General features: G+C 51.6%; 2 protein-coding genes and 1 long non-coding RNA gene across 5 annotated transcripts; 1 reads left to right on the top strand and 2 right to left on the bottom strand.

The window, feature by feature from the left end:
• The first annotated feature begins 1,998 nt into the window (after positions 1-1,998).
• Positions 1,999-3,697, top strand: HAND1 (heart and neural crest derivatives expressed 1). Of its 2 annotated transcripts, none has more exons than XM_084536173.1 (2): positions 1,999-2,731; positions 3,160-3,697. In XM_084536173.1, exons 1-2 carry the CDS (start codon positions 2,231-2,233, stop codon positions 3,259-3,261), a joined length of 603 nt encoding a protein of 200 aa, XP_084392299.1. In that variant the 5' UTR covers positions 1,999-2,230; the 3' UTR covers positions 3,262-3,697. The 2 variants fall into 2 exon arrangements, with proteins under 2 accessions (XP_084392299.1, XP_084392298.1); XM_084536172.1 differs by having other exon boundaries at positions 3,157-3,697.
• An 814-nt stretch (positions 3,698-4,511) lies between these two features.
• LOC311444784 lies at positions 4,512-12,184 on the bottom strand. 2 transcript variants are annotated; one of them, XR_014698062.1, is made up of 6 exons: positions 12,002-12,184; positions 11,748-11,842; positions 9,670-9,780; positions 8,055-8,574; positions 5,653-5,781; positions 4,512-4,731 (listed from the first exon to the last, which is right to left on the bottom strand). It is a non-coding gene; the product is annotated as an uncharacterized lncRNA (long non-coding RNA). The 2 variants fall into 2 exon arrangements; XR_014698063.1 differs by lacking the exons at positions 8,055-8,574; positions 9,670-9,780; positions 11,748-11,842; positions 12,002-12,184 and adding an exon at positions 6,691-8,014.
• A 3,116-nt stretch (positions 12,185-15,300) lies between these two features.
• On the bottom strand, positions 15,301-23,522 carry SAP30L (SAP30 like). Its single transcript, XM_084536174.1, has 4 exons — positions 23,046-23,522; positions 21,189-21,311; positions 19,676-19,774; positions 15,301-17,676 (listed from the first exon to the last, which is right to left on the bottom strand). Exons 1-4 carry the CDS (start codon positions 23,229-23,231, stop codon positions 17,548-17,550), a joined length of 537 nt encoding a protein of 178 aa, XP_084392300.1. The 5' UTR covers positions 23,232-23,522; the 3' UTR covers positions 15,301-17,547.
• Between the last annotated feature and the right edge of the window lie 3,031 nt (positions 23,523-26,553).

The following is a 26,553-nucleotide window of genomic DNA, read 5'->3' as shown; positions in this document are numbered from 1 at the left end:
GCTGAATCGGGGCTTTTTGGGGCTGGGGAGGGGCTCGGTGAGGAGGGTGGTGATTGCCAGGGGGACCCGGGCACCGTAGGCGATGCTGTGCCCGCACCCTGCAGCTCTCCCAGGCAGGCACCGGCACCCCACGGCCCCACGCAGGGCTTGGGGATCCCACCCAGACCCCGGTTTGGGAGGGAGTGGGGCGGTGTGGGGGGGACACGATGCCTTATCCAAGGCCTGAGTCCAACAGTGGGGTAATCACTAGCAAATGTTTGCAGGGCGCTTGTATAAAGCGGGAGGGGAAGCGGGGGGGGCTTTGCATCATCTAAGAAAAAAGCAGGGGGGTGAAGCGGGGCTGAGCCAGTTTGCTCCCCCCCAGCCGCTGGGGCCCGGCAGCAGCAGAGACCCCCTCGCACCCTGCCCCGGCTGACCGGGGTGGGGGCTGGCCCCCAGCCTCCTGCCTTTGCAACTCGCCTTGTAAGAGCTAACGATGGAAAATCCGAGGCATTTAAGTGGCTCCCGAATCCGCCCGGGAACCGTGATTGAGAGAAGTCAAATAAAATTTGTCATCTTTAAAATGCAGGAGGACGTTAATGGTGTGTTAGCCCGGATGATTAATACAAGCGCCTGCAAACAACCCTCCAACGTTTCCACCCTCCGCTGCAAGATGAATCGCTGCAAAGCGCCGCTAATCGCTAACATACCTCGGGCCCAAAGCCCCTTCCTGCCCCGCCGTGCCGCGATCACCACCGCAGTGCCCGGGCTGTCCTCACTGGGACAAACTGGGGAAGGAGCAGGGGTCGGTCCCAGCATCACCTGGCTGGGCTGGGACCTGGGTGCTGTCACCCCAGCAGCCGTCACCCTTGGGTGCAGGGGAGAGCGGGATAATGGCCCCAGCAGGACTCAGGTTTGGGGCTGCAGCGGTTCAGGTTCCCAGCCCCAGTGGGACCCCCTGGGACAGGGTAACGCAGGGCACATCCCCTGAACCCACTGCCCTGTTGTGTTGCATACGTTTGCAAGCAGAGTATAATTTTTATGTATTTATATGTGTGCAGTGTCTGGATGGCTGCACACGTGTGTGTACATGCAAGGCCTGCACAGTGCACGTGCACAGATCATGTGTGTGCGTGCAGCCCGGGGGGGTTTGCAGCACCCTGAGCGTGGGTGCGTGCCCGTGAGCTGTGCCCGCAGCCCATGCCCGTGCCGGTTGTGCTGTGCACAGCCCAGCAAGGCGTGCAGCACCTCCCGCTCGAGACGTGGGGGTCTTTGTGTGAGCAGCACGTGTGCGGCGAACCCGTGTGTGTGCGGCGTGCAGTCGTGCAACGCAGCGGTGTGCTGCACACGCGTGTGCAACGTGCCCTGAGCGATGGGAGCCCACCCCATGCGCCCAGCCTACGGACACCCAAAGGACACCCCGCGGTGCCTTCACCCCACTCCCCGACGTACTCCAAGCACCCTTGGCACTCCGGGTGCTGCCGTGCCCTCGCCACACTGCATCACGCTCCCGTGGGGTCTACCCCGTGTGGGTCTGGGACCCTGCCCCGGGACTGCGGCCCCCAGGGGCTCTCCTGCCCCGGCCGTCAGGGATGCGGCACCCGCAGCTCCCCCGCTGCCACCCCTCGCCCCCCGACGGGCGCTGCGCTCCGGGGAAGGGGGCTCGGGCACCCCCACCACCGGCAGCAAAAAAGCGAAGGGGATCGAGCGGCGACGGGGCAGGGGCTGGGGTCCCCCCTCGGGTCACTCCTCGCCCCCTTCTCCCCGCGGGCAGGGACCAAGCGGGAGGAGAAAGCGAGCGGCGGAGGTGCGAGCCCAAAGAAACCGAGCCGGGAGCGCGGCGCACGCCCCCCTCCGCCGCCCCGCTCCCCCCGGGGCCCCTGAGCATCCTCCCCTGCCCATTGGCTCCGCGGCGGGGGGGGGAGCCCCGGGGGCCCCCCGGCCCTATATAAAGGCAAAGCTGGGGAGGCTCCAGAAGGGGTTAAAAAAAAAAAAAAAAAAAAAAAGGAAAAAAAAAAAGGAGCCAACAACGAAACAACCCAAACCCCAAAGCCAGCCGCCGCCGCCGCAGCCCCACGGAGGAGCGTCCCGTCGTCGTCGTCGACCTCGTCCTCGTCCCCATCCTCGTCCCCATCCCTGTCCCTGTCCCCGTCCCCCTCCCCGCCGCCCCCAGCCGGGCAGCGCTCCCCGGGCGGCCCCCGCGGCCATGGTGCGGTGCTGAGCGCGGCCCCCGGGGCCAGCGGGGCGGACCATGAACCTGGTGGGGGGCTACCAGCACCACCACCACCACCACCACCACATGCTGCACGACCCCTTCCTCTTCGGGCCGGCGGCGCGGTGCCACCAGGAGCGCACCTATTTCCCCGGCTGGGTGCTCAGCCCGGCCGAGGTGGCCCCCGAGCTCCCCGGGCAGAGCCCTAATTACGGCCCCGCCGAGTACGGCCCGGCCGGCCAGGGGAGGCTGGAGGCTCTCAGCGGTCGCCTGGGTCGAAGGAAAGGGGTCGGGGGACCCAAAAAAGAGAGGAGGAGGACGGAGAGCATCAACAGCGCCTTCGCCGAGCTCCGCGAGTGCATCCCCAACGTGCCCGCCGACACCAAGCTCTCCAAAATCAAGACGCTGCGCCTGGCCACCAGCTACATCGCCTACCTGATGGAGGTGCTGGCCAAGGACAGCCAGCCCGGGGACCCCGAGGGCTTCAAAGCCGAGCTGAAGAAGGCCGACGGCCGGGACAACAAGAGGAAAAGGGAGACGGTAAGCGGGGGGCCCGGGCCCCTTCCCCTGCGCTGCCCGGCCCCGCTGCCCAGCGCCCCGCCGGGGTTGGGGGAACACCCAGCCGGAGATTTTGCTTTTTTTTTTTTTTTTTTTCCCCTTTTTTCCCCTAGAAAAAAAAAAATAGAATAAAAAAGCGGGGGCTCTCGGTGGAGGAAAAGCCGCCCCGACGGCTCCGGGGCTGCGCTCCCGGCTCCCGGGCGCGTTCCCCGAGGGATTTGGGGCGGGCGCGCGGGGGGCGCTTCGTCCTGCCCCTGTCCCGGCTGCTGCCCGGGGGGAGCCGCGGGTGTCCCCGCTGCAGAAAAAAGCCAAAAAATCCAAAAATAAAAAAAAAAAGAGAGAGAGAAAACAAATCCCCGCTCCGCTCCTCACCGCTCTTTTCTCCCCGTCTCCCCTCCCTCCCGCAGCAGCCCGAGGTCTACTCCTCGCAGCCCTTGGGCCACGGCGAGAAGAAGCTGAAGGGCCGCACGGGGTGGCCCCAGCAGGTCTGGGCTCTGGAACTGAACCCCTGAGCCCCGCTCCATGACCGACCCCTGCCCGGCCCGGCCCGGCCCTGCCCGGAGCGCGGCGGCTCCCCCGGGGAACGGGCAGCGGGGCCCCGCCGGGACGCGAGCGAGGGCCGGATCCTGCCCGCCCCGTCGGCGGCCGGGTTTAATCCACCCTTCCTTCGCCCCGCCGCCTTCCTTCTTGCCTTCCTTCCTTCTTTCTTCCCTTCCCGAGCCGGGCCGGGCCGGGCCGGTGTCACTCGGTCGCTGCTGTAAAGCCCCGAGCCGCGTGGCTGCGTTGAAACTACCTAGAGGTGCATTTGGGACCGCTCCTGGGCCGGGTTTTCTACCTCAGCTCCGCACGACCACTTCCCGAGGGACCGGGCGCGCCGCAGCACGTATTTAAAAAACTGACTGCTTCGAAACCAGCCGCAAAAGCGAACGAATAAAAACCTAAACTTCATGCAAAGGCCTCCTCTCCTTCCCCGCCGTGCGAAGAGCCGCGGCTCTGCGACCGAGGTGGTGCTGGAAGGGGCAGGGGGCTGCAGGGCTCTGGGCACGGTGGGGGCTCCCACACCTCCATCCCGTGTTGCTGAGGGGTTTTGTGGGGTTGAGGCTGGGTCTTCTGTCGGTGCGCTGCCGCGGGGTCGAGCCGTGCTAAGGGATTGTCTCCGCTACGGCTCAGCCGGGATCCTCCGCACGTCTCCTTCGGGGCTGTTTTTGTGCTGTTTGTGTGGGAACGCTTTGTGTCAAGGCTGCAATGTCCGCAGGGTGAGCGCAGCCATGGGGATGGAGCCGGACCCCGGGAGGGCTCGGCTCTCTGCCCATGTCCTGAAGGGCGGCCAGGGGCAGTGGGTCTCTCGCTGCCTCCTGCTCGCCCCAGGAGCTGGCCGGGTCCCCACCACGGACCCATCCCCGGCCTGCCCCTGCCCTGCAGCCCCTTCCCTGCTGAGCCAGCCCAACCCGCGTTCATCCTGGGGAAGGACGGCAGGATGAGGCCTCCCTGCGGGCTGGATGGAGCCCGTTTCATTGCAGCACAGGCACCGACTCCCCGGCCCCATGCAGGACCCTGCTCTCACTGGAAAACCCAGACCCTGCTCCCCCTGCGTGGCTCCGGCACCGGCAGCGCTGTGGCAGCAGGACCGATCCCTGCAGGCGCTGCCTTGGACGTGTTTTGGAAGCTGCAGTGTCCCCTCCTCGCTGTCCCAGCGCGACGGACGCAGCCAGCCGTGGACACGCCGATGCTCACGCAGCCCCAAATCATCCCCGTGCAGCTCTTTTGCTTCTCAGGCATAAATCTTTAATAATTGTTAATAATTAAAGCTGAATCCTCGTTCCTTTATTCCGTGCGGCGGCTTTGTTACTGAGGACTTGCTGCGACGATGTGCGCACAGGGGCTCAGGGCTGGATCCTGCATCCCCAGCCTGGCCCCGCTGCCGTTCCTGGAGATGCCGGGATCAACCCGAACGCTCGTCAGGCTGCGCAGGGCAAAGAACACTAGGATGGGGAAGAGGCAGAAATTAATTGTATGGCTAATATCAGCTGGGAGCGTTCACTTTTCTATTTGAAAACACCTATTTTTTGTGACTAACGGCATATTAATAACGATGTGATGTCCATAAGCCAGGACTGTGCCCGTCGGGGTGTGTGCACAGCCCCCGAACGGCACAGCTAAAGCTCACCGAGCACCCTGGCTGTGCGCAGCCTCCCCTTGCTCCCGAGCCTCCCCGGCCCCACTTCGCGGTTGTTTCCTCATCTCCTCCACCGAGGCGGAGAGGAAAGCTGCCTCTCGGAGCGGAGCAACCCGCCTGCGGGGGGATTTTTTTTCATTCGGGCCGTAAAAAGTTTAGCGCGGCTCTGACTCCACGAGCGAAGCTACAACAGGGCCTTTCCAAAAACAAACACATCTGAGGGAGAACGAAAAAAAAGAACATTTACAGCAGATCAGCCCCAAATATTTTATGGCTAAGTTTCACAATTCCTTAAAGGGCTGGCTTTCTACGGGAACACTCCCAAACCATCTCCATAATGCTGCAATCCAGCGTGCCATAAACGCGCCCAGCCCAGCCCCTGTTTACACGTGCCAGCCCGCATCCCCCTGCCCACATGGCACCACTCGGGGCTGTCCTATGGCACTGGGTGGGACAAAGGGTTAACGGGGTGCTGGGACTTGCTCTGCTGTAGAGGGCAGGGGACATGCACAGGAGCCGTGTCCTCAGTCCCAGCCCCACGGGATCTGTTGGGAACATCACTTGCAGCCCGGGGACCCTGCGCTGCCCTACCAAAAGCCTCCGGTGTTTTTTCTTGTGTGGGTTTCCAGCTCTGCTCCTGGGACGGGGACAGGCAGCAGAGCGGGCGGTGCTCTGCCCGCAGCGGGGGGATCGCTGCTGCTCTCACCCCGTCTCTGGTGAGCGGTACCTGCCGGCAGCACACTTCTGGGAAATGTCTTGCCCGTGCAAGCTTCCCTCGCTCCTTTGTGATTTTCCAAGCGCAAATGCTCCGTTTCCACTTCCGCAGAGGGTTTCCCTGCCCAGCAAGGGGATTTTCCTGTGAGGTTAGATCAAACGGTGTTTGAGGGTGGGTGAAAACGAGCGCTAAACTTTTCCTGTCCCCTTGTACCACATTCCTGCCCCAAAGGCAGGCTTTGGATGGGGTGCATTTGCAAGCAGCCCAGTGCCTGGGGATCACCGAGCTGGGGAAAAGCAGACTGGGGGATGCCCCAGAGCAGCCTCGTTTTCTCCCACAGCAAACCCCACCAGCGGGGAGAGAAGCCCCGGCAGCCTCGGAGAGGCAGCAGCCGGTCACTCCCAGCCCCCCTTCCCTCAGCATCCCCTCTTTTTTCCCCCAGAAACATTTTCTGAGTGGCACAAGAACCTCTCACCCACCGGCTCCACGGTTTTGGCCACCTGACAGCAAAGCTCAGTGGCCAGGATCCGCACACCCACGGCTCGACCCTGCCGTGAACTTGATGCCGCGGGGAAGCGGCAGCCTCCCGGGTTGCCCGGGCAGAAGCACACGCTCGCACGGCCGCGGGGCAGCATCCTACGTGCTGCATCCCCTCCGCTGGAATCCAGCCACTGGGGATGGCAGAGGGGACCCCACTGCCCCCTGGCTCCCCACCCAGCCAAAGGGGCAGGAGATGGGGGCAGCGGGGCCGGTGCACGCTTCCCACCCCACGCTCTGCAGCGCCCGAGTTTGGTGCGTGGAGATTCGGCTCCTCGCGTTCTTTCACATAATTCTGCCTTCCTGCCGAGCCGAGACCCTGCTTGTTGTTGTTGTAGGTATTTATGGGCCTGTTTATCTGATCTCCGGGGAGCCCGGCCTTATCTCAGAAGCAGCGAGGGAAGGGTTACGCTGGACAGCTCGGTAGACAGTATGGAGCCAAATAAAATACCAATCTGACAAAAAAAAAAAAAAAAAAAAAAAAAAGGAAAGAAACACGCAGCCACTGCTCACCCAGGAGCGAGAGGGGAGCTGGAGCAAAACGGCAAGGGCTGGGGGTGTCGGTGCCCCTGCACGGCTGGGGGCAGGGAGGGAAGGGAAGGCAGAGGGAGAGGCACTGGGGCTGACTGGGCAGGGGCTGTGGGCTGGGACCCAGCTCAGCGCCTGCTGGCACCCGAAACAGCGGCAGAGCCGGTCCCCAGCCCCAGCAGGGACTCGCTCAAGGTCGCCCCGAAGGTCACGGCCAGGGCCAGGGCGGCTGCGGTGTCACAGAGCCAGGCCCCGGGTGGTGGCACGGGGCAGGGATGGGGGCAGCTGGGTTGGGGGTGTCCCCCAAACCTCTGCATCCCCTGGCTGGGGCCAGCGGGAGCCCCATTTCTGCTCTGCCTGATGTAAAGAGGGGCACAGCATGGCCAGCACAGGCAGCACGGGGCTGGATGGATGTCCCCGTGCAGGAGGGGACCCCGTGCCAAGGGGGGGTGTCCCCGCTCCCCAGCCTGCACCCCACTAATTGCCAGCTCTTAAGGAAGCGCCCGACAGTTTTGGGCACTTAGGGTAGCCCCAGCCCCTCTTGGGAAGGGTAATTGGGCCATAATTTGTTTTCGGTGTCAAGATGGCGTCAAAGATAAGACAAAAATCTCCAGGTTTGGGGGCTAAAGAGACAGGAGAAATCCTGACCCGGGGCCGACCTCGGAGGAATGGCCACAAGCCCCAGTGAGTAACATGGCAGGTGAAAGATTTACAGCCAGGGGAGCTTTTTGATCCTCTCCCAACACTCGGAGCCTCTGAGCCCAGTTGCTGGCTCCCAAGTCAGACTGTCTCCTGCCAGTACCACTCAGGTGAAGGTTTGCTGTCCAGCGGAGGGCCCCTCAGTTGCAAAGTTCAGGGCGATTTTCCTCAAATCTCCATGCCCAGTTCATCACGTGGTTCTGAGACCCACCCAAAGGGAAGATGCATTTCCAACCCGTAGCTGTAGAAACAGCCTCCAGGCTTGGGAAGACTGCAGCCACGAGGGCAGATAAAGGCTCCCACATTTTTTTTTTTTTTGAATTATTTTTAAATAAATTTGGCTTTGTACACTTATGGCTGCCCCTACTTTGATCTACTAGCACTGCCATCTGCCCAGGCTGTATTTCTCCATGCAGCTGCTTGGGCTGGAAGAAAAGTGAGAACAACGTGTCCTTGGACACAAGGTTGTTCCCAAGAACAACGCTTACAAAATGGCCACACTCACCCCCAGCACCATGCCCCTACCTCTCCAACACCGACCTTAATTTCTCCGCTCCATGAAGGCCCCTTCTCCAGTGCGGGGTGTTGGGAGAAGCATTCACTCCTCTCACAAGACCTGTGCTTGGAGAGGATTTGGCACACGTGCTTACCATGGCTTTCTCTGCAGAAAGACCATTCCTTGCCCTGCTTGGTGGTGGAGCAACCCTGTCAGCAAGCAACTTCTCCTGCAGTGACCCTTCGTGGCCATTTTCCTGCTGCTCCTCTCCCAGAGCATCTCAGCACGGCCCTCAGCTGAAGCTGGATGACACGTGCCACACAACAGCCCACTCGTGTCCCACACAGCAGCCGGTTTTAAGCTCCAGGATGGAATCTGGTGGGAGCCGGGGCTGTCTCATGGAGGATCAGTGCTGGAGCCCCTGCGGGGAGTGTGGCTTGGTGGGAGGGTGTTCACTGGGTGGGTGGCAGGGCAGGTGGTTATCCAGGTGGCTAAAGCTGAGGGAGCACAAAGCAAGAGGGACCGACGAGGCGGGGAAGGTCCCTGCTTGCAGTGCTTCCTTTTTGCCTGCTTGTTCTTCCTTCCACATGAGGAATTCAGGTCCTGACCACCCTGAAAGACTTTACAGTAACCAGAGAACCAGGGGAATTTATGGCGTCACCAGTGGCTGAAAGCTGAGGAATTGAGAGGAAAAAGGATTTTTATTTTTTTTTTTTCTTAGACTACAGCTACCCTGACAAAAATCCTCATGGCCCATAACTGACTTACAGGAGCAGCTAGGGGAACACAGGGGTCAGAGCAGCCTGGTTTAGGTGCCTCAGCTGGGAGCTCCTTCCCAAAACAAGAAGCTGGGAGGAGTTACGAACCTAAGCTAGTGCACAAGGTTTGTATTAACCTTAAAATTCCTTCACCTGCTCAACCTTTCCCATTCAGTTCCTACTACTTTGGTCCCATGTCTGTTGGAGGGAGTGGAGGGCAGGCTTTGCTCTGAAGGATCACCAATCACCAACTTGACACAAACCCGTGCCTGGGCTGCTGCATTCAACAACCCACGCTGCAAAACAGCCAGGAACCAAGCCAGCTTTTTAGGGTTGAAAACAAGCAATTCCATGCACTTTTAGGCTCCTATTTGTAGGAAGATGGCGTAAAGAGGTGGGAAAGTCCTTGCAGAGACACCTTTACTGGCCTCCTTTGGGGAACGCCACTTGGATCAGATGAACAGCAGGGAGGAATGGGGAAAACAGGGTCATGGAAAAGAGAAAAGGGAGGATGAGAAGTGGCCGGGTGAAGGACAGTGGCTCCCCCAGCACTGTACTTTGTTCTAGCCTATAAGAAATGGTCAGTGAAGGGCCTTTAACATGTTTTTAATCCCTGGGGAAATGGAGACACAGAGAGCTGAGGTGACTCAAGGCCAACAGCAGAACACCAAACACTCCTAAATCCCAGCTTTTTACAGGAGGGTCAGGGCTCATGCTCAGTAAGCCAATGGAAATTCCAAGAAAAACAAACTGGTTCTGTTGAGAAGGCGGGTTTGAAACAATGAAAACATCAACCTAGGGGGCACAGGGATCCTTCCAGGGCAAACCAGACAGGGAAGAGCTGAACGGCCCCGTTTCGGGACAGTGGGATCCTGGCTGCCCCCTGTGGCTGGGAAGGTGCTGGGCTGTTCCCCTCCACCTATGTGCGGAGGGGCTGGACGTGCTGCCTGCTGTTCTCAGGCTCCTTGGTGATCCCCACCTGTGGCAGGAGCAGCAGAGCCATCCACCTACCTGATGCTTCTCTCCTCCCCAGTCTCAGCCACTGCTTTTCTGTACACTGGCAGTTCTGCTTCCACCTCGGTGCTCTCTGCTGAGGATGCCGCAGCGATCACAGAGCACTTCCTGCAACACGCAAAGGAAGCAGATCTTGGAAAACGTTCCAAAAACAATTAAGTAAAAGCACATTAGGGGGCTTTGAGGTACTTAGGGAAGAAGCCAACAGTGCTTGCAAGGATAAGAGATGTGAAATTGGCTCCAACTCCTGGCAAAGTGAGATTGAGTGCTGGCAGAACTGTGCAGTCATCCCTTATTGGGTACAAGGGAAATAAATTAAAAGAAGGAAAAAAAAAAAGCTCTGAGGTTCTCCTCTCCACACTCAGCCTGCTCAACCACATCTCTAAAACATAAAACCATTAAATCCACATTCACATTTTTCCCCAGTCCTCTGCGCTGCCCTTTTCTGCTGAGGAGCAGAGAACCGAAGCCTGGTTTCCATCAACATTGCGAGGAGGCCGTACGAAGGCTCACGCAGAGAATCGGACATGTTCAATTTCAATCTCCACCAGGGAGAAAAAAAAAAAGCACCACCAAACAAGCCATTTTTATGATCTCCACATCCCACTACAGCGTAATCCCTCTTCCGGTATCTGACAAGTACGGGCAGCTCCTCCGCAGGAGCCAACCTTGGGACAGGAAAATGTCCCTGGTCCCCCCAGGCAGTTGCACAGCCCCGGGCTGGGAGGTGCAGGCAGCGAGCACCCAGCACCCAGCTTGCTGAGCTAACACTGCCCTCGCACGGCAGCCGGGAGTGCAGAGGGGAGCGTGCGGGTTCGGATTTGATCAAATCAATCTGCTGCTGGTGCAGTTTCTCAGCGTGAACGCGTTAAAAAGAGACTGAGCGGATTCCTCTCCGGGCTCGAGCATGAAATCTTCTGTGGGTTGCTTGGCGGGGAGCCAGAATGAGATTAAGCGACATTATCTGTCTGTCTATACAAATCACAGATTCACCAGCCGTTTGTTTCTATCACTGCAGTTTCCAGTGTACTCTCTCTTGCTGAAGATGGCACCTGCGTAACTGCTGCTTGGTTGTTCTCCTTCAGCCCTTCTGCCTCTCCTCCCTGCACAAGACACCTCACGGTGCTGTCAGAAGAACCCATGCTCACCTGTTTGGGAATATAAATGACACAGCTTTTCCCTTTCCACTGGGTATGCTGCCCTTGTCCTCACCTGAAGACCATTCCCTGCTACCTCCTAGAAAAGCCTGACAACATGCAAGTGATGCCCTGAGAAGCGACCTGCCCTTGCTCCTTGTGCCGTGGTGCCTGCCTGTGCCACCTCTGGTCTTCTTCAGCTGTGAGCTCCCTGGGACAGGGACAACACTTGCAGCACGCTGCCTCGCACAAAAAAGCTCCCAGTTCTTTGCTAAGGCCTCCAGACATATCCAAAAAAAAAAAAAAAAAGACGGTGATGACACTGGGATGTTCCTGGTGTGCCAGCTCAGTCTCTCCCAGCTCTCCGATACATCAAGGTCTGTCTTTAACCAAGAGATTAGACTCAGGAATAATTACTGATCGCTGTTTCTCACAGCAGAGTGAGAAAGATCATCACAATTTGACTCAGTTCTCTAAGGTCGCTTCCCAAGAATTCTCACTTCCTCCCTGCCAAAAGCTAACACCCTGAACGTAGGGCAGGGGGGGACCAAACGCCTGCCGCAGGCACCACTCCAGTACGACCAGACACGTTCCGCATGGCTGGAAGCCACCAGCAGCAAACAGAAGAGCAGCAGCACAAGCTGCCACCCTCCTCCCCGCGGGCATTTCGCTGAAAACAAACAATGAGGAGCGCGCAGGTCAGCTGGCTGCAGGACAGCACCAAGGAATAGGGATACAAGAGGCGGTGTGTGATTGTTTCAGGGAGAATTATCTGTGCAAATCTTTACTGCACATGAACAGTGTGATTTAACTTGACAATGATATATTCAGGTCATGTATTTTGAACATAAAACTCTCAACATCCTCTGTGAGAGTCCAAGTGTCTGAAAAGCTACACTACAACCTCTTTCCTGGCTAAAAATCAAGGCTAAAACATACCTCAGACACTGCCAGCAGAGACTTAGGAAACGCCATGACAGAGTTCAGGAGAACAAGTACCAAATCCCCAATTTCTGGCATCACTCACTTCCTTGCTGCAGGAAAAAAAAAGTTAGACATCTTTGGTGTACAAAAATGATGTTCGGGATGAAAAACTACAGGAAAATGAAACAAAGCACTACACAGAAAAGGATCTCTCAATGGATTTAACACTGGGATGCTGTGTGTCAGCATTGCTCAGGAGTAGCACCCACCTTATCAACCGGGCACGCCGCTGTGACTGGATGACGGGAGCTGGAAGTCATGCATGAAACGCAGCCAAGGGTGTACTCGAGAAGGAAACAGAAGCTCAAGGCTGAACTTTGCATTAAGAAGATTCATTAGGAAACACAATCAAATGAGACATCGCACTTGACTGACTGTTCATGACAGGGAGGGGAAAAAAAAAAAAAAACCTGTCATGGAAAAGCCCCAAATTCCCTGCACTGTAAGGTCCCCCAACTCTCCAGCTAACTCCAGCTTGCTCCTGAGGCTTTTTGTTGCACTCCAGAGACTCCGTGATTTCTCCTGCAGCAACCCACACAGTTTTGTCACAAAATAGCCGATGACCTGAGTTTTCTACTTCAGGCTTGGCATATCCTAGTCAGCAGGTGCCATTCTTCCTTCCACGTCTGCAATATTTTCAGCCCTAGGAAGGTGGGTGGGAAATGATGGTGAATCAGACAAGCCCGGCACAAAACATCCATGCAAAGCAAAACTCCATTGGCTCTGGAGCCGAAAATGCTAAGGGCAGAAAGGCAAATGCAGCAGGGAACGTAGGCCTTGTTGCTAGATAGATCATTTATTAAAGTGAAATTCAGCATTTGATCTTTGTCAGACAGTACAGAGTTAAAGTCTCATACACAGTGGAAGCAGGACATTTCCTACACCTCAGAGAAGTGAGTTCTACAGTCTCGCTATAAGTTACTAAGTCGCTTTAACAATACACAGCTATCTTACAGTTAAAAATACAAGGTGTCCAAAACATTTGGCATAAGATCAGCACAACACATGGAGGCCAGAAACAGAAGAGGGAACACAGTTTTTTCTCTCCCAGTAAGCCCATTAAGAGACTCCAAGCCGTTCTGCGAGTTACCTCCGATTTACCTCCCCTGCACCGTGGCCGTGGAGCAGAGCTGTGCCTAGGACAGGAGCACACCCAGCCCCGTCGGGGTGCAGCAGGAGATCCCAGAGCCTGCTGAAGCACAGCCTCTGAGGGCCTGCGGAGCTGCTCGCGAGGGAAGTTCAAGTTTAAGGCAGGAGCCCCCCTTCTCTCCCCACTCTTTCTTCAACCACTAATTCATTCCAAACAGATGTGTTCGCAGGCAAGTCAAAAACGCAAGAGCGGGGATAGCTGTGAGAAGTGCGAGGAGTACCTCCCGTTGTAACAGTTCATTTGCACTTTGAGAGGGGAAAATGAGCCCTCCGCAGCTCGGTAAGCTAGAGATGGCTCACGGGCATCAGTGACAAGAGGAGTGAGGCATCAAAAACATTCCTTTGCCTTTGGGACTCTCCAGTCAGCGCTGCGGGCAGTGCAAGGGCTCCTTTCGGAAGGGAGACCACCTCGTGTTACCCACTCTGTTAAAGTGTGGAGGCAAAGTGACGCTAGTGCTCTGGGGAAGCGGAACGATCTGCCAGCATAAACAAACAGTCCCCCAGCAGACCGCTCCTCTCCCCTCCAACTGCAGTTACTGCTGAAGATCTCCCATTGGTATTTACATTTGGCTCAACCAAAAGACGTAAAGTGCACAGCTCCCCCCTTCTTCCCCTCTCATAAAACATCCATTACGAGAGTCGACACAGAACAAGCCTTCCCCGTGTTGCTAGCAGTGGAAGGGTGTTTTGCTCAGTCTTTCCGTGGGCCGCACGTGTGTCCTGTTTCTTCGTCTCTTCGCCACTGTGACCCACTTCAAAAAATGCACTTATTGCAGATTATTTCTGCTCTTCATTCCAAAGTCTCTCCGAAGCCAGCTTGCACTTTAGACTAACTTTAAATGTCAGACTTAACGCATTTAGGTCAAGTTTTGCATGCCACAGTATCTACTGCTTTACAGCCAGATTTCTAAGGAAAACTGGGATACCACAGTACTGGGGACAAGCAGCACAAACCTGCCCCTTCTGCTTTTCTCAGTCTGAGCATCTAAAGTGCCTGTCAAAAGAAACGTTAGCTTTTGATGCAATTGTTTAGTTCAGGTTGATATATGATATTCATGATGCAGTTTTTTTTTGTAAAAAATGCATTCTAACACAGCCTCCTTGGATATATTTGCATTTTTCAGCCATCAGATTGCTGCTTACTCCTGTCTTCACATGCTTTAAACTCCCTCGAGTTGAGCTCAAGCCAATAACTACCAACAATGATTTCTTCTTCTTCCCTTAAAGTGAGCAGAGGGTCAGCATAGAGGATGAAATTAACTCTCTTAGAGATGTTTCTGCATTATTTGGATTTCCTACTAATGGCTTTGGATCTGGTCAGAGGTCTAATGAAGTTGATACAACTCTTCAGTGAGAATTGAATTAGTCTATGTAATTGAGTTTGGCTATGTAATGGCTTGAGGGCTTCAAAGACAATTCTCTGCCCCGGGGTGAATGTCACCTATGCAGGCTTGGAAGATGGAAGCTTCCACTATTATAAACGGAAGATGACGTGGTCATCCCCCATGCCCCAAGGCTTGAGCTCCATGGTTCAAAGCTAGACAGAATTTAAGGCCCATCTGTGAAAAGCAAAATGCAAAAAAGGAAAAAGAAAATCCAACAACTTATCACACCAGCCAAAGCAATTTGGGTCTTCCACCTTTCCAATGAGTCCCATCTAAAAGTGCTGAGAAAATGTCCTACCTCATGGCTTCACAAGTGTGAGGTTCAAACACATTTACTTGAAGTTTTTTTTTTAAAAAAAAAGTTGGAAAGTCTGTTTTTAATTGGCATGCAGCATAAGGAATCAAATACACAGAACGGTATTATACAGAATGACAATTGCATTGTTGCGTTTTCTGGTTATTAGACACTAAATGCTTTTCAAGAATCACAGGCACCCTGAACATGGATATTGCTACTGAATTGACATGTGATTTCAGTTTATAGCGTGGCAGCCAGAAAGTGGCTAACCCTTCCAGCGAGACATCAGCTTTCTTTTGCTCAAGGCGTTTTTGCTCTGGCTAAGTTGAGAACAAGGTAATAAGGCATTTGCAAGGGTTTATAAGGCTATGGGGTCTGACAGCCAAAGACTCTTCTGTTTCTTTGGTATCCTGCCCCGAAGCTTTCCACCTTATAAACAACTGCTAATGGCTGGTAAACATCTCTTCATCATCACACTTTGCTAAGAATTTTTCCCCAAAAGTATAATTGCTTTAAGAGAGAAACCAAGAATCACAATTTACATCCATTGATTATTTCCAGAAAAAAAAAAAAAGTTTCCTGGATACCACCTCTGCACAAAGCATTCCAGTGAATACACCTGAACAGATGGAACCTGCCACCGTATTTCCTTGAAAAGAATCATTTTGCTGCTGGCTGCTAAAACACCCCCAACAGATTTATTTACTTTTAGACATAAAATCAAATGACAACAACAACAAAAAAAAAAACAAATACAACAACAAAAAAGAAACCCCCAAACTACATTTTTTACAGTTTTGGTCTAGAAGTTACGATGAGGCACAACTCTCAACTCAGAAACTCGTTTTCCCTTGGTAATATCCCCTGATTACATGAGCACTTGGAATATTAACATGCAGTCAGAGAACGTACCACTTTACCTATCTGTCTTGAATGAGAGAAGCCAGATCATGTTGACTGATGTGGGAATTGCTCCACCCTTTCAGTAAGGAAAGGACCAGGATAATTGGGAAAATTTTAAACATTCATGAAATACCAATGCAAGACATCCTCTCCTCATTCCGCAAGCCTCTCTCATGTCCAATGTTCTTAAAATCCATATGGAAACAAACAAGGAAATGCTGAAACCATCACACTCTCCAAAACTTCACAAATGGGGCATGTACCATAACAGATTATTGTGCCTATGACACAGGACTTTAAACACACTGAAGTTCATTTAACTTGATAGAATATTAGCACACAATTCAAAGCTGATGTGAACAGCTTGCTTTAAATTGACGTGATTTTTAAAGAGACCCTGGGAGAGCTTCAGCAAGAGCTTCACTGCGTGAACCCTTCATGCCTTACAAAACACGTGATGCAGTACGAAGCTGGGATTGTGACCTGTGTGTTCTGTTCTTCAACAAAGCTTCATCCAGTTTGGGAATATTAAAACCGGCCACTGGCAAAATGCTAGTCAATGTGTTTTTTTTTTTTTTTTTTTTTTTTACTGTTCAGTTCATTGCTTAAGGCTTGTTGAGAATACACTCTCTACGTGGAGTCTTGGCATCTTTTGACAGAGCAGAGACATTGGTTAGGACAGCATGGAAACAGAGCGGTGCTTTAAATCGTGAGATCCCCTTGAGTAGAATTTGAGGTCACAGGAGAACAGACAGTCACGAGCAACACTTTCATAAGCTCCTTTTGCCAAAATAACTACTGTGTTAGTTGTTAGGACACCTCGGCCTTAAATAACAGGATCAGAGATATTTCTTCCTACAGTGCCCTGTTAGCGAGCATCAGCATGCCACCCTCTGCTTCAGAGAACTCTCAGAAAGCACACATAATGCTCATAAAAGGCAAGTGCTTCGATACTCAGGATGCTTTGTTTGCTTGTAAAGGCGGATGAAATGCATCATGCTCCAGCCAGTTTGCTACCCTGCTTATGGCACTACACCCGTTAGCTTGTCTTTACACTGCCAAGCCTCTTAATCCACACAGCAGTTTTGTGACACCTGCTGAAGCCTAGCTTCAGTGTGAAATTCCCATCACCTATGACTGATAGCTGACGTGGCACAGAGATTAAGAGATAGATGTTGAACCCATTCTTTCACCTATCATCACCCAGCCTTGAATACAAGGGAAACACATACAAGTGAATTAAATGAGCATTTCTACCAACGCAATCAAACCCAGCAAATAAGCTGTATTTGCCTTGATACCACATTCTGAGGAACTGCAAAAGTTCTTAAATGCTTACAGACAATTAAGTAGTGAGTTCTTAAATAAAAGAACTTAGAAAAACAGCGATTGTAGAAAGTTGTTTGGCTTCCATGTCGGGTGAAACAAGGTGAAAAAAATAAAATTTCAGACTCGTCAAGTCACTGGAGTACATTTGGTGAGCTGGAGCATTTGTATAAGTTTGAGACTTGAAGCACTGACTCAAGGCAAGACAGAGCACGTGTAGGTGGGGAGCAAGCTTCAGACAAACTTCTGACCCACGCACCTCGATAATGAATTTCATCTCTGCTGCTATTCCAGTCCTGTGCCAAGACAAACTGCATGGTGTTTTGTGATGCAGTCTAAATTCAGTGAAAAAAATCCATCTGTGATCTAAATTACATTGAGATGCAGATTTCCAGAAATGTTTTAAAACACTGAGTTGGCAGACTCTGCAGTCCTACAAGTTTACTTCGTTTCCTCATTATCCTCATTTCTTGATTCCAATGTGACTTTTAAACGAGGGGAAGAGAAGTCTTCAGAAACTTGCTGTGCACATGTTTTCATATATTCCTGATAAGAATGTCTATACTTTCCTGTCATCCAGACTTACTGCATTTTAAAAAAAATTTACAATATACTTCAACAGTTTTTATATACCTAAAATGCACAATACCATCTGTTCCTTCAAGATCCCTCTTATTCCGAGTCTTGTTAATCTTCATTCTAGTTGCTTGCTACTTTCTGATTTCTGGTCCAGCCTGCTCTTGTTGTTCTTTACCATATAGATGAAATATGCAAGCGTCTCTTTCTCATTCACAGGAATATTCCTGAAGTGACGACTGACAGTCTAGAAGGAGAACATGCAGAAAGACAAAAATTCGGAAATTAAAAAGTGGAAATATCCAGAACTATGGGTTTTCTGTGTTTTCCTAAAATTATTTTATGGCCACTGAGCATAATATGCTTTTAGGCAAACATGCACCAATTCAAAGTGTCAGTCCTCATTTACCTCTCTCTCTCTGTCTCTCTCTCTTTACAGCTGCAATACGCATATGAACAGAGCAGTCTTACTATGTCAGCACTATTTGCAGCCAACCTACAAGCAGAATTTGGAAGCCAGAATGTCCTCCTGCCAAAGCAGCATATTCTCTCCTCAGTGGCATTTTATGCCGAGATTATTTGGAAGAGTAAGCTTTCCCTGCATCATGGTATTTTAAGGAGTGTGTCAGAAATACTGAAACACTTTGCTTTGTGAACCAGATGTAGCAAAGATTTTGAGTCAAAAGAAAAATAAGCTTTTACTTAAGCTTTTACTGAAAGGTACACCAGAGGATTTGCAATGGGAAGATTAGAGTTCAGTTAAGGCTACTCCTCTCTAAACTGAGCATAAGCCCTGAACCATTAGCTGCTTTTTCCTCAGAAAGTGAATAAAAAAAAACACTGGAGCTGGATGAGGTCTGCCTCTAATAGGGAATAAGCTCTTATTGGTACCCAATACAGCTCCAAAGCTGAATTTTATTCCTCAGCCTGCATCAAGTCACTCCAAGAAGATTTATGGAAGTTTGAGTTTTCCTTACGGTGGGGTAGCAGCAGGAGTCTAAGAGCCTCAGGCAGCAGTGATTCAAGCATGGGAGCTGGACGAGGATCCAGCGTAGGGTCAAAGCTGCTCAGACTTCACAGGAAATCTGGGAAGTGTGTGACAACTTTAAGTTAGGCTCCCTTTAAGGTTATTTTCTGCTTGCACAGTAGTTTTATTTATTATTTTTTCCTCCTGAGCATATGAATGGTAAATTGCTCAAGTATGTAGCCTTTCATGGCAGGAGGTAACTGGCAGACAGTTAGTTATAACATGATAAATCAGCTCTACTAATGTGGACACACAACCACTCTACTTCATTTACCTTGCTCCTACGTGCATTACACTACACATTCTCTATATTCTGTACACTCATTCCCTAGCTGACTTGGAAAGAACTAGAAAGTGTTTTACTGTCTTTTTTGGTCTGACGGTTGTTGTTCTTTAAAGCAGCAGCAAAACTATTCAGTTCTGGGCAGACAGTTGTGACAACCTCAGCTTACAAAAACAACCTCATCATTCTTAACTGCTACAGTTCCTCCAAGTTTAGAAAAGACTTTTCTTAGAGAAAACCTTCAGATCAAGTGAGGAGAGAGAGCGCAGAGCAGATGCACACCAAGCACAACTAGCCTGAATAACAGAGTTGCACAGTTATTTCTTAAGTATGGTGTGAAGAACAAAAAACAAAAAACAACAACACAGGAAAAGACCTTAAGAAAAAAAAACAAAAAACTTTTACATGTTGACTTACTAGAGAATCATAAGATAATCTGGACAAGGGAGGGAAATAAGCAATCTGAAGTCATGGTCAGATTTTGCCTTAAACAATAAGCAATTCCAACCAGTTCAAGTGGCTGTGAGGAAAGAGAAAATAATAGGGGCACTTCAGGTGACTATTAATGGGTATGCTTGAGTTCCAGCAGAACAGAGATTTTCAGATAACATCCAAGCCACTCAAAGCTAGGTTCTCTTTCTCTTTCCTAAAGGTATTAGAATGGGGACTATGAACAAGGAGGGAAAGGAAGCAGAGAAAAGCAAGTTACTAAAACATGCTTTCAATAGCCAGCTTCCATGTTTTCCATGACCATCTCCAGTGAAAGAAAGCACGCAGCTTTCTGTTGGCACCATCTCCTGAGAACTACTGCAGAGCACATGGGACGTGCTAACAATAGCCACCACAGGTATTGGTGTCCAGAAAGTGGGCACCTCAGTATAGGAGCGAAAAAGATTTTTAATGATGAAGATAATAGTACCACTTGCCATCACTTACTTCTGCTAGCTGAGCCTTGTTGAGTCCAGGCCTTGTCTGCAGCTTATAATGTCTCTTGTAACGTCGCAGAGTATTCACTTGGAGCTGGAACAAATCAACCTGGAAGTGATACAGAGAACAGGGGATAAGCACTACCTTTAGCATCTATTAAGCATAAATGCGGAATAATCTAAAAAGAGCTATTTCCTCTTCAGCACAAAAAGTTCCTTGCTCACATTTAGAACCACATGAGCTTGCCTTATGGACAAATCTAAATCTATTTTGTACTTGTTAATGTTAAAGGACCAAAATAGCCTCAGGGAAATACAAAATTTTGTTCTGGTTCACATGCTGTCAACAGAATTGCTGGCCAATTTCTGCTCTCAATTACACCTCTGCAACCTCTGAGCAAAGGGGAATCTTTTGTTCCCACAAGGTTTAAAAAACTCACATATAAAATATCAATTTAGCAGGCATCGAACAAAGGGCTTGTGACATAAAACAGAGTACAGAGAAGAAATGAAATTCAAATATTTCAATGGGAAGTGCAGAGTTTAAAAGCAGGGGGCAGGGAGAGGCTACAGGAAGATGAAGATCATGTGGGAAATGCCACATTTCAAAGACAAAAGGAAGCTCTGCCAGAAACCAAAAAGAAAACATCATGAAGACTGACACACTGCAGAGATCCATATTTTGTTATGTAACGTGCATCCCTCCGTTTGTAACCACCAAACAGCTTGCACGCCCTGTAGCACTAACGTTCTTAGGTGCCAGCTGGGCCTCCACCAGCCCTTCTGGTTAACTGATGTAAACTCTGTATTGTAAAGTTTCAGCAGAGATCCATACGGAATGGAAGCACAAACAGCTACAACAAAGGGTCACATATCCTTGAAAACAAAACAAACATTACTACTTTTTCAAAACCTCCACGCAGGAGGTGCGGGGACACAGTTTTGCTGGCAAAACATTTCTTATTTTAATTCAGAACGCCTTTTCCCAGCACGGGTGGCATTTCCAGCAGAGGGCTCTGCTGACATGGCCACAACTCAGCTGCTCTGTGAACATTACCTTTGCACAACTTTTTACGATGTCAACAGTACCAGAATCATCATCAAAACAAACACTGCACGCAACGGGACAGAGAAGAGACGATTCTAGCGTTTTGAAATCCAAAAAGGAATATGCCAGTTTCCTTAAAATAAAAAGCCTTACAAATACGGTCTGTAATTTGAAGGTAATTTTAAATAGTGTTAAAAATAGTACATGCAAAGGCCTGCAGAAGCCTAGTAGCCCTGAGGATCACATTCCCAAACATAGAGAGACTGACTGGATCAAAGATTTCATACAGGGATGAAGAAGAAAATGAGGATACGACACAATCAATAAGAGTCTTCCTCAAAAATCAGAGCAACTCCACAGTAGTTTCAGTGGAGCTGCAAATTAAATTATTTTCTGATACACAAAAACATCCAAGTGAAACTTCACCATGCTCAAAACTGGTAAAGCATCCTACGACGACTCGGTGCCTACTAACCTCTGGGACATCGGTGTCATGCTCAGGAGAGTCACCTCCATCATCACTGGTCTTCCTTTTTCTTTTGTTTCGGACGCTTTGAATAAAATTCTTGTGAAAATCACATATATACAGATGTCTCACCTACGGATCAGAAGTGGCAAAAAGAAAAGCAATCAAAACAGGTAGTGTAAAAACAGTACTCAACAGCAGCCCTTAGACACCAGAACCACAGCGTGCGTTCTTACTACCTCATGACCGAGGGTAAGAGGCTGACATTAAGAAATTCCTAATCTGAAACCCCAGGCCTGGTATCATACGCTTGTGTTAAAGATAACTTACATTACAAATACCAAAGAGCTCCAGTTGAACCTGAATCTCAGAGATAACATATTTCTTTTTTATGGTTGCAGTCATATAACAGAAAGACACAGTGAACGGCCTGCAGGAAATGCATTTTCTTTAGGAGTAGCCAGGTAACTAACAAGTAAAATATTATTCTGCTCCACCCTGGTGAACTTTCTGGTTTGAATAGCACATCAGATTATTAACACAAGGGTTTCAAAACCTAGGCAAAACAAAACTTGGCTAATTACATCAATTAAAACAGACGAAGTAAGAGCAAAAGCATCTCCCTTCCACAGCTTATCTTACCCCTGAACTGATGTTTTAACAGATATTATAACACTAAAATTCGTATACGTACAAATGATCAAAATTATTTGATGCCAGTAAGGCAAGAATATCTCCAGGTAACACAAGCACCCTACATTCAGAATCCCTTTCTGCAGCATACTTGATACTTTCCCTTCATTTTGAGCTCATTAGGCTGATTTTCTCTTTTTATTTATAAAGCCTTTCATCTAACAACAAAGAGTTTTTTCCTAGAATGAAACAACTATGCCACTAAGCAATTCTGCTGGGGACTACGACCAGGAAAAACCTAATGCTATTCCTAAAAACCACGAGGTTTCAAATTTAGTCACCCTCTTCCCATGACATTTTGTATTTTGGCTGTATAAAAGTGACCTGACCACCTGGAGACGCTGCCACATGGCCGGCCTCAGAACTTCACCTTCTTTGTTTTTAATGCTTTTAACCTTTAAAGATCAGATAAGAAAGGCAAGCAGAGCAGACTTCCGGAAACAGAGTCGCTTCTGAGAAATTCCTCCTGCAGTCTTCACGAGCTGCTGTGCCATACCTGCTCTCTACCCGGCAAACAACCCGCTTCTATCTTGAGCTGTCAGCTGTCACTTCGTGGAATTAAGCGGCCAGCAGCAAACTGGGCTGCTCAGTGCCGAACAGCAAATAACCATGTGGGTGCTGTATTTGTAAGGCAGCACGCTGCACGTTGCTGCGCATTGTGGCCGTGATGCAGCGGTTTATATTTTAGTAATCTGCTCCGCTGTGACTTTAATTAGTAAGAAGGGATGTTAGCTACACTTATATAGAGATAGCGAGCCGTATCGCTGGTTTCGCCTAGCAGCACAAGCATGTTCCAGTACGAAACTGAAATTAAAGCAGCGCGGCAACCCCCGGAGCAAAGCCGGCTTGCTGCCTGGCTCCCTGCGAACAGCACCCACTGCGCAGAGCCTTCCCTCTCAGCCACGGCTTTCGGGGCTGCCGCAGTGAGCCTTAGGAGCCCCTCTGTGCCACCAGGCACTGCTGCCTCTGCACCCAGGCGTGAAACCCTGTGCCCTAGCGCAGAAGCACCGGAGGCAGCAAGTTTGAGAAGCAAAGCACCGCAGTTCCTGCCACAAACCATCCCCACAGCTCCTGAGGCTCGGAGGACCGCGGGGAGGGGGGTTGGGGGGCAGAGCCCAACTCGCCGTGCGGAGAAGCAACTTTAGGGCCGGGCACGGCCGGCGGCGCACTCACGCTTTTATCGATGTCCAGCTTGAGCTTCTTCTGCGAGATGCTCTTCTGGATCCTCTTGCTGAAGGACGCGTTGCCGGCGGGGCGCACGCAGCGGTCCCCGTCGTCGATGAGGCAGCAGCTCTGGCCGTAGAAAGGGGCTGCGGGAGGCCCATCCCGGCTGTCCTCCTCGGTGCTGAAACCATTCATCGCCCGCCCGCCCGACCCTCGCCCGGGCCGCCGGGGGGTGAGAACCGACTCAGCCCCTCAAACCGCCGCCGGCTCAGCCGCCCCTCGGCCCCCGGGGGGGACCCCGCCGCCCGCCCGCCGCACACCGCGGGGGCCCCCTCCCGGGGGGGAGCCCCCTCAGCAGCCCGCAGGAGGCCGCTCCGCCGCCCCTCGGCTCGGAGGAGGCCGGAGCCGGGCCCCGAAGCGCCGCCACCGCCGCCGACCCCGCGGGGGAGCCGGGACCCCGCGCGCGCCGCCCGCTCCTCTCCTCACACACAAAACCGCCTCCCCGGCGGCGGAAGTCCCGCCCTCGCCGCCCTCCAAGCCCGTCGCCGATTGGCCGCGCGAGGTTCGAGGGGCGGAACCCGCCGCCGCCGCTCCGTGAGGCGATTGGAGGAAGGAGCCGCCCGTCTGCCTGCACCGCCCGGCCCCGCGCTCGCACGGTTGCCGGAAGCTCGGGGCGGGAGGGGAGGGGAGGGGGGCGCGCGGCGTTGCCAGGGCAACGCGGTTCGCTCCCCCCCCCTCCCTCCGCGGCCTCCCCTCAGGCGAGGCCCGGCCCCGCGCTGCCCCCCTCGGGGCGCTGCCCCCCGGTCCCGGCCCTTCCCCCAGGGAAACCGGGGGACCCCCGCGGCCCCCATCGCCCCCCGGCCCGGCCCCGCAGGCCCCGGGGCTTCCCCCGCCGACCGAAGCTGAGGCGTCGCCGCTGTAACGTTTAAAAAAATAAATGTGGTCAAAAATAAAAAAAAAGTGGTCAAAATAAAAAGCAAGCATCCAAATGTGTGCGTTTCTTTCCCCTGTCCCTGTGCTCGTAAATAAGTCCCCGGGACACGCTCCTGCCTGGTCCTGCTGCCATCAGCACCTGAGGTGTAAAAAAAAATTATACTTATTTTTCTAATTAGGAGGCGGACAGTGAAAAGATTGAAACTGGAAAAGTGCTTCCCGATGCAAGGTAACTTGAAAGTTTGCATTTCTTTCCTCTCTGGACAAAATAAAAAATAAAAGGACTGCCCTGTGGAAACAAGGCATCACTTCTGGAGGTGCCGTCAGCTGCGGGACACCAGACAGCAGATACTAGCGAGGGGAAAAGCACTGCCTCTATCCGAATAAAAGGCTTTGTGCATAAACAGAAGGTGCTAGAGAATAAAATATTTCTGTAAAGTTTGAAATCATAAGCTCAGTGTGCTTTAGTACCGAAGGAACCGTGCTGCACGTACCCCCATGAAATACCTCTGAAGGGAAGAGGCCGCTCGCAGCCCTGTGGGAGCAGCGGGCCCCCAGCAGCACCCAAAGGGGTGTCCTACACCTAAATAGCCGTGTTCCAGGCAGCTCCTGCAATACCCCACGTGTCAATAAATCTTGAGGGCAGGGCCCAGTCTCCAGACACTTCCTCAACAGTTCTGACTCGTCTTAGTTTTTATTGCTGGTGCGCTCAGGCAATGAATAATTTGTTTGTGCTGCAGAACTACAGCGTGATCTTACAGGGACAACGCTCCCAGAAGCTGGCCACACCAAGGGGAAGGTGGTGGAAACACACAACTCACCTGCAGACCAACAAGCAGATAGTGAGGGGCAAAGAGATCACTGAAATAGTCTTGGATTGTCAGGCAGGACTGCCTTGACATTTGGGAAGCTCAAAGCACAAACCGCAGGGGCAGATGATAACAGAAGCAAGCAACTAGATAAAAGGGAGCGTGTTTGTGTCAGGCAGGGCTTCCTCCTGTCCCCGTGACAAGGAGATGCTGCAGGTGCTCCCGACTGCTCCACGGGAAGCTGGGAGCAACTGGAGGAACAAGCACCAACAGTGCCTGAACAGGTCGGTACTTACCATCAGGCTGTATTTCTGCCTGCAATCTTATCCCATGCAAATGAAACCATTCTTTTAAAATTGTTTTGCAACACCTACTGAGAGGAAAAAAAAAAACACAAAACAACCAGAAAAATAAAAACAAACTTGCTCTTGTCACTGTCTGTTTGCTGTTTCAATGCTAACTACCTCCAGCTCAGGCTAACACAATGACATGGTTTTTTTTAGTCTTCCAAAAAAAAAAAAAAAAAAAAAAAAAGTAAATGGAGGTCTTCGTATAATTGCAGTTTATTTCAGCATATTAATCCTCATGGGAACCTCAAGATTTCACAGTCTGGTAGTCCGGAAGTAGCTTGCTGTAAAATAAACTGCTTCACAGAGACATTCTTTATTAGGTATCTATCACTAACCTGATCTAATAATTCTTTGTGGGAACTGCAATGAAGTGAGAAACAATGTTTCATAAACCCATCAGCACTGAGGCAGTTTTAGTGCCTTTGAAGCAGTAATAGCCTGCCCATCCAAGTCAGCCCCCTAATCAAATTAGGGAAACCTGCGCAGGCTTTTAAATCTTAGTTGGAGCAGCACTACCTCCTACAGATAAGTCTGCAATGTAGCTGTCATCTGGAACCTACTGTTTTAACAGCATCCATTCAAGGTTCTTGAGACAGAAATGCTACTCTCCAAAAGGTATGTGCTGCAGAAGATGCCCTGGAAAGAAGCTTTTTTTTTTCTTTTTTTCTTACACCCCCTCCAGTCTTGGACTAAAAGACTGCTCCCACTGCCCAAAGAACAGAGCACAAAAAGGGCAGTGAGCTGTTGAAAGCCCTCCCCTGAAAACCAAGGTGTAGGATGGATCTACCAGCAGTTGTACACAAGTTAGGCACACTGAGAAAGGAAACTGAGGGCTCCATCGTCCCCTAGGCTAGGCAGTTGATATGCAGCACTGTGTTCCCCCAAAATGCAGGAAAAGGTCTTCAGAAAAGATGCGCGTACAGGCTTGGGTGTTTTTAAAATTCCATTCTCATGGCCATTTATCATGGCAGCAAACACACAAGCTGCCTTTCAGGAAAGCTTTCTGTCGCTTTGAACACATGGCTGATGACAGGCTGGGAGGGAAGTATCCCAGGCATGGTAGCTGCTGCCCAGGTGTCAGCCCCCAGTGACTCCAGGATGGCACTGAGCACCCCCTTACGCAAACATAGCTCCTTCCACATCTCCTCCAGCACAGTCCACATCTCCCTAGATTTCTCCTCAGGTATCCTCCTTCCCTTGTGGCTGCTGCTTTGTGTTAAACTTGGCTGAGGTGAGGTGCTGCTCCTTGGATGGGCTGGTGTTTTGGGGTGCGACGGGGTGTTCCCCTTGGCTTCAGAGCTGCCTGGAAGCAGCTGAGGGGCAGACGGGAACTCACAGCTCCTGCCCCAAAGGCACCCCAGCTGCCTGAATCTGGTAAGTATGCCCAGCAGTGTTCAGGCATGAAAGCAGTAAACCCTGCAAATT

Source organism: Aythya ferina (genome assembly GCF_964211825.1).
Source record: "Aythya ferina genome assembly, chromosome: 14".
Taxonomy (NCBI): domain Eukaryota; kingdom Metazoa; phylum Chordata; class Aves; order Anseriformes; family Anatidae; genus Aythya; species Aythya ferina.
The sequence above is the reverse complement of the archived record's forward strand: the minus strand, read 5'-3'. Positions and strand labels throughout refer to the sequence as shown.

Bases quoted from the DNA above. Each gene is read 5' to 3' on its own strand.
- HAND1 (XM_084536172.1), top strand. From the start codon at position 2,231: ATGAACCTGGTGGGGGGCTACCAGCACCACCACCACCACCACCACCAC. The intron at 2,732-3,156 runs GTAAGCGGGGGG...TCCCTCCCGCAG, and splicing joins ACAAGAGGAAAAGGGAGACG to CAGCCCGAGGTCTACTCCTC.
- SAP30L (XM_084536174.1), bottom strand. From the start codon at position 23,231: ATGAATGGTTTCAGCACCGAGGAGGACAGCCGGGATGGGCCTCCCGCA. The intron at 21,312-23,045 runs GTGAGTGCGCCG...TCTGATCCGTAG, and splicing joins AGCTGGACATCGATAAAAGC to GTGAGACATCTGTATATATG. The intron at 19,775-21,188 runs GTTAGTAGGCAC...TATCACTTCCAG, and splicing joins ATGACACCGATGTCCCAGAG to GTTGATTTGTTCCAGCTCCA.